This window comes from Nothoprocta perdicaria, unplaced genomic scaffold (assembly GCF_003342845.1).
Source record: "Nothoprocta perdicaria isolate Ctin4 unplaced genomic scaffold, notPer1 scaffold_878, whole genome shotgun sequence".
NCBI classification, from domain to species: Eukaryota; Metazoa; Chordata; class Aves; order Tinamiformes; family Tinamidae; genus Nothoprocta; species Nothoprocta perdicaria.
In genome coordinates this window covers 2,175-8,875 of record NW_020456174.1, presented here as the reverse complement: position 1 = coordinate 8,875, position 6,701 = coordinate 2,175, and the positions used below count along the sequence as shown (strand labels likewise).

Here is a 6,701-nt window from a genome sequence, read left to right as displayed (position 1 = left end):
TATATATAATACATATATATAATTATATAGAATTATTCTATAGAATTATTCTATATTCTTCTATTATATCTATGTTCTTCTTATTATTCCTATATTCTATATTCTGCCTATATTCTTCCCACGTGGCCTGGCCCTTCTTCCACAAGCTGTACGCTCTTTTATCCTCATTACCTTTGTCTAGCAGCTCCTTGCCCATCCACACAGGTCTCCTGCCCCGCTTACTCAACTTCCTTCTTGCGGGCATGCACCGACCCTGAGCTTGGAGGAAGTGGTGCTTGAAYAWTAGCCAGCTCTCCTGGGCCCCCTTTCCTTGTAGATCCTGACCCAAGAGTTATTCCTCCAGGAGCTCCCTGAAGSGGTCAAAGTTGGCTCTCTTGAAGCCCAGGGTTGCACTCCTACTTCTCGTCCAGCTTGCTCCAYGCAGGATTGTGAATTCCAACATCTCGTGGTCACCGCAGCCCAGACTGCCCCCAAYCCTTGCGTTTCCCACTAGACCATCTCTGCTTCTTAGTATCAGTTTGTTAGTATCTCTGTTAGTTACAGCTCATCGTTGGGATGATGAGAGATACAAGATTTTCTCCTTTTGTGACCACTTTTTCTATCTTCTTTTGAAGCACAGAGATTTGTCTAAAGGGAGAGATGAGAAGTGTGCTCTCAAGTCTCAGGAAGACTCAAAACTCACACCTTCACAGCATGAAGTGGCAGGGGAAAACTCAYCAGACCGGTAAGATCCTTATCACAAATTGTGAGTCCACACTGCTGAACAGCAAAGCATCAAAATCTCCCTGWTCTTGTATGATGATGTTGCCACCTGACCACTAATTAGGTGGCCTGTCACAGAGTGACAGAGAGTTACTGATCACTCCTGCTCAGGAATAACTTCAAATTGTTCAGGCCTATTTGCTCTCCTAACCTTACCACAGATTACTTGGATTAGTTTAGCATAGAYGCTGAGGAGTTCATTCTCCTACTCCTTCCTCAGCAAAAGAGCCTCAGTTTTCCCTAGCTGTAGAAAGCACAGTGGTATTTAAACTTCTAAATTCCCATCAGCCGATGCTGTTGAAGCTTCAACTCTTTGTCATTAGGGCTGCTACAYGATGGAGGAAGAGTTTTGATGCCTCTGCTTAGACCATTTTTGAGTTACCAGGCCGTATCGATCCCACTTTCACACATTCCCAACTGATTATTGTAGTTTAAAAATGCAGGGATGTGCAAGAGCAGTTTCCACACTCCCTGATATTTTGCAGTATCTTTTTTTATTATTATTATCCATGCTATTTCTTTTTTGTGTTGCACTTCAAAAACACTCCTTGCTGCGGTGTCAGTGACTGTTTGCTGCCTATCTCAGTTTACACGTCTCAATCTTTTCTCCTCCAGCGTAAATGCCCCCAACTTTAAGACTGTCTGAATGTGGGGATAAGTGCACACATAAATTAAAATGACTGAAATGAATGTTAGCATGCAATCTCCAAGATAGTGAATTTGTAGGTTTATTTTGAAGATCCTTTCAGATATTGGGGTTTCAATCTCTTGTAACCACCATCTCTGACCACATTGTCCCTTTATGCTTTCTYGTTTATTTCAAAAGAGAGAAAAACCACAGTGGAAAATGAGGGCAAGATAAACAAAGCAGGGCAGGAAGCTGAATGGGTCTCATGGCCCATGCCGGGAAGGGAAAATTCTGCATTACAAGTTCCATGACGACACAACCGAGATCTGGGTCAGTTTTGTTCCCCCAAGCCCCACCACAGAAATGACTTCCTCTGGAAAGTGGAGCACAAAAATACAGGGTAGTGGGAGCGGGGCTGGTGTGGCACGCAGCAAGAACTCATAAAARCGTGCGGGAGAAGAGAGCAGATGTTAGACCACAAGCCAAAGTGAGACAGGGTTAAGATGCCCACCCTTCCTGCCCTCCTACCACAGCCTAATCTTGGATTAGGCTCTGGTAATCTTGGGTAGAAAAAGTTGTGGGCAGAACAGAAAAGATGGAGCCACGTATAGTGTAGCTGGAGGAAAGAAGGGTAGAAAAGAAATTCAAGAGACTGTTGGGTGGGGTTTGCATTTGCTGATAGGTGTCTGTACCCCATTATGTAGGCAATGAATCTGTGCAGGAAAACCTTACTTCCACCTAGTCGAAAGAGAAAGGGGGCAAAAGCAGCAGGGCAGACAGGCGTGTCTCACACTGGCAGGGAAAAGGTTGCCGTGGTCCATGCTGCCCGCCTGCCCATGCCATTTCCAGTCCCCTAATTCCTAATTATGGAATGGTTGGAGATCAGTTTGCATCTTTTGCAGGGGCTTTGCGAAGAAACACCCTGTTCTCTAGCCTTCTTTTACAGAATGAACAGGGACTGTAACATAGTMTTTMYAAGGAGCACAGGCTGAAGATCCTTATAGATTTTTTGAAGCTCATTCAGCTGTAGAAGTAGCTCTAATAATATCTGAAGTCTTGGACTGAAATCTTGGCAACAAGAGGCACTGAAAGTCAGTAAAAGTCAGAAAAACAAGAACATTCATAATACAATTCTTCTTTCACATGCTCCTGTGCAGCTTGCACAAGTGGCCACAAGGAGGCCCAGCCTACAAGGTTCTCTGTAAGACAGAGGGACAGGGTAGACTGAACTGCACAAACCCACAAGGAGGCACTCAGTTTACAAAATACCAACAGCAGGAATGGCAAAGGAGAGACCCCCAGTTTKTTCCTCCTCCTATGGASAGGTTAGCTCTGTCTGTCACCTGCCTRGCTCTTCTCATGCCACCCAGTCCCATCCTTGCTGCCCTCCAGCACCCTAACWCCAGTTCAGAGTTCCCCCTTTCAGGAACAAGCACAGCTTAACGCTCTGGCAGAGCTAAGAGCTGGCACAGTTCCTCTGTTCTCAGCACAGACCGGTACAGCACCTTATTCAAGAGAAGAACAAGCCCTGTGCCCTCAAACCTCTTCAGACTCTACATCAGGCACGGATTTAGAAGCTCCAGGTTTCCAGCTCTTATGGACTTCATGGCTGCAGCACAGCCAGAAGTGCTGAAAGGAAGAACAGGAGCCATTAATTAGCCCCAAGAAGCTGAAGCTACTGAAGCCCACAGTCTATTTTCCGAATYTCAGCAGACAAGAACTTCTTTGGACTATAAACTCAACACATATTCTACCTATCCAGTCAACTGCAGAACTGACAAAAGTGTGGAGCAGGATTAGTACAATTGAACAACAACCTTCAAGTAACCCAAGTTAAATCTGTGACCAAAGYTGGGGAGGTGAGTAGCTGAGATTAGCCCAGCAGGTCATAGTATCTCATCACGTGCCCATAATCTGATCTTTACAGGGCACTAATTTTCCTGTCTGGACTAGGATGCAACAGGCCTCGATGCAGAAGCCAGTCTTGGCTTGAAAAGGCAAAGGTCAAGAGYGAGAACCTCTGAGTTAAAGCGTTTCATCAGCCGTTAGAGGGTAAGGATTTTGGGGAAGGTTCAGTCTGAGSTGCAGCCTTCCTCACTGAGCTRGACCAGCTCCAGTGCAGAGCAGCCCAAGGCACTGGCACAGCTCAGCAGCTCTTTTCATCTTTCATCAGTTCTTCAGGCTGCAGAAAAGCTRMCACGGTGCCAAGGTGGCTGTATCCCTACCAGGTCATGGGAGAGGCTGTAAGACCGTGATGGGGTATCTGCCCAAGAAGGGCACGGGAGGGCTGGGGGGATGCACTAGAGCGGCGCTAGGTGACCCACCTGGCCGTCTTCCACTTATGGCAGCTAACCACAGTTTAAAACACGTTTTCCACAGCTTTGAAACCTGGCTGCATTTTGGCAAGACGTTTTCCACAAGACAGAGGGCAGGAAACAAGGAAAGGAAAAGTACAGCTGAGATTTGGGTTTCCATGGCAACTTGTTTCCTGCTTCCCCCTGAAACTGGAGCACTTTAAAAACAGGTAAATCAATAAAGAAAACAAAAAGAAAAAAAATGCTGAGTAGAACATTAAAAGGAGAGGCAGAAGCTTCGTATCTGTCATCAACAGGAAAGAGACAGTAGTATTATGAAGGWCTTTATTAAACGAAACGATTACAGCAACTGGAATGAGGCAGAAGACTCTTCCTCCATAGGAAGGTCAGTGRAAAATATCTTTACTCCTGCTTCCCCTTCTCCCACCAAGGAAGTAGGCAAGAGTCTACTGGGGAAGAGCATTTTCCAGGTGAGGCTTTGGCATCAGAGCACTAGAGGAATTTAAGACCTGGAAAGAGAGAAAGAGACTATGTGGGGAGTGTCTCCACAGGGTGAGGGAAATACCCAACAATCTCCAATGATCTTGTGGTTCCTTGCAGCAGTAACAAGAGCACACTCTCCACTTTCCAGCTTCAAAACGTCCCTGTCCCAAATTTCTTTTGCTCATATGTAGAGAAACTTCAGGTTTGGACATCAGCTTTACCATGGCCTCSAAACAGGACATGGGACAGAACCTTGAAGCCCAGKCTCCCATAGGAAAAGAGAATTTCTMTTAGAGACAAATTTGTATTTTTCTTTCTGGCTAAACTCTGCTGTAAATTATAAAACCTGAAAAAAACACACATACTAAACCAGAAGCCCTAAGTCCACATCATAAATCAACCTTGGGGACAATGACGTAACTGCATTTGGCCAGGAGGGACCTGGGAGCTGTGTCCCCTGGATTCTTTATCTTTCTGCACCAAAGTAGTAAAGCTGTGTGAGCAAAGACTCCCTGTCAAACGGCCCCGTGGGTCAGTATCTCACATTACCTTCTAGAGCTCAGCCAACAAAATTGATAACGACAAGATGCAGGATGGTGTTGGCAAAGAGGAAATCAGCAAATGCCCGTTCTGGTGAAATGCCCTGGAATTCGCCTTTGTTCTGGGGGTTGATCTGGATCCGCAGACACACTGTGTATGAGAGAGAGAGAGAGAGAGAACAAGTTGTTAAGGATCAGAAAAGGAAACCAAGTCAGGAAGCAAGGCCTTGCCTGGGCAGCTCACCACAGCCCGAGTCACTGCTCCACCAGGGCGCTACAAGAGAAAAAGCTGTCTAGTTTGCTACAAGCTGAGCAGGACACAGGCAGGGACACACATGGGGACTCATACAGGAACCGCCCTCCCAGACCACACCATCAATAACTGGTGGCCAGTTAGGTCTTGAGAGGAACAGGCTTACCATGAGATGGCACTGCCAGGGAAACAACTGCACGTAAAGTATGGCCGTGCAGCAAAAAGGYATTTTTTGTGCATGATGGGAGAACAACATCGAAAACCAGTTATTGCCAGGGCCTGCGGTCAGCATGGAGTGACTGCTAAAGAAGGACATTAACACAAGATGCCAAGTGGGAGGATTCCTTGCCTGCCAGAGAGAAGCAGAGACACCCTGGATTTGATAAGAGAACACTGTACCGTGAGAAAGGGGCAGCTTGCGTGGTGTGTTTTAGGCAGCACCCAGCAGGTCCACAGCATTTGTGCAACATCCTGCTCAGGAACAAACTGGGGCATCTATGGTTTGTTCTATGGCTACTCCGCAATGCCTCGCGTTTGCTAGGGGACCACAGCTCAGAGACGCTCAGTAGCTCACAGAGACTGAGCGGCCGGCCGCGGACCACCTTTGAGGCTGGTATCATGCCGAGAACATTTGATTTTTCCAAGGTAATCATGCAGGATCCCAGGCTGCTACACTGCCGTGAGCTTCCGAGGTATTTRCTCCTGCTTTTGTTTGCTAAAGGGATTTCATGGCTGACGGAAGAATCCCCTTGTTGTCAGGTGAGGATTGGGATTGCTACAATTCCAGCTGCTAAAAGGACTCCGTGGCTGCCAGAACAAGCCCTGAGAGTCGCTAGAAGTCACTTGCACGGTTGCGACAGAGATTTCCGRGCTGCCTGGGGAAGCCTGAGGGCTGCTAAGGCAGATCCCACGTAGCTAAAGGTATTTGTTGGCTGTCAGGGAAGGTTTGGGGGGGGGGGGCACTAATGGCATTTCACAGTTAGTGACGGGAGTCCATGGTGGCCAGGGAAGGTGTGGGCGCTGCTCGCGCTGCTCCCTAGTTGCCATAAAGCAGCAGGCTATTTCTAGGGGGACACTGTGACCGCCAGGGCGCCCCCAGGACCCCGCGGCTGCCCCAGGCAGTTCGGGCCTGTGAAGGGAAGTCCGTGACAGCCAAACGGATCCTGCCGTTACCAGGATGGCCCTACGGTTACCGGGGGGAGGGCAAAAGGGCGACGGGCCTGGCGCACTGACCGCCGAGGATGAAGCTGCCGACGGCGGAGATGAAGCCGCTGAGGAAGGAGTTGAAGGGGAAGGTGCCGACGCCGAGGCAGTAGCCGAACTGGAGCGCGCCGGTGAGCAGCACGTAGAGCAGGTAGGCGTCCAGCACCTTGAGGCGGCTCGGCGTGCCGCTGCCGTACTCGAGCAGGAAGCGCCGCACGACGGAGCCGAGCGAGCCCGCGCCCGACATGGCTGCGCCCGACATGGCTGCGCGCGCCACGCACAGCGCCGGAAACGACCCTGACAGCCACTTCCGGGCCGCTCCGGAGGCGCGCATGCGCAAGGACGGAGAGCGTTGCTGCGCGGGCGCTCCTGAAAGGGCGTGTCCAGGACTGTTGCGCAGCCGCACTTGCTGTGCCAGGAAAAGGGCGGAACTCCGGGACGCCGCCTCCCGTGTGCGCTTGCGCGGTACGTTCCCCGCGCAGGCAGATTCGAACATTTCCATTACATTCCTGTGGTCC

At 49.2% G+C, this 6,701-nt stretch overlaps 1 protein-coding gene across 1 annotated transcript; it reads right to left on the bottom strand.

Moving 5' to 3' along the window:
* Positions 1-4,032: 4,032 nt before the first annotated feature.
* On the bottom strand, positions 4,033-6,469 carry DAD1 (defender against cell death 1). Its single transcript, XM_026052352.1, has 3 exons — positions 6,214-6,469; positions 4,738-4,878; positions 4,033-4,214 (listed from the first exon to the last, which is right to left on the bottom strand). The coding sequence occupies exons 1-2, from the start codon at positions 6,443-6,445 to the stop codon at positions 4,748-4,750; spliced, it is 363 nt and encodes a 120-aa protein (XP_025908137.1). The 5' UTR covers positions 6,446-6,469; the 3' UTR covers positions 4,033-4,214; positions 4,738-4,747.
* Between the last annotated feature and the right edge of the window lie 232 nt (positions 6,470-6,701).

What these genes read in the sequence shown, in the direction of transcription:
- DAD1 (XM_026052352.1), bottom strand. Translation starts at nt 6,445, where the DNA reads ATGTCGGGCGCAGCCATGTCGGGCGCGGGCTCGCTCGGCTCCGTCGTG. An exon ending in CGGCAGCTTCATCCTCGGCG is followed by an intron (nt 4,879 to 6,213) that starts GTCAGTGCGCCA and finishes TCTCATACACAG; the next exon opens with TGTGTCTGCGGATCCAGATC.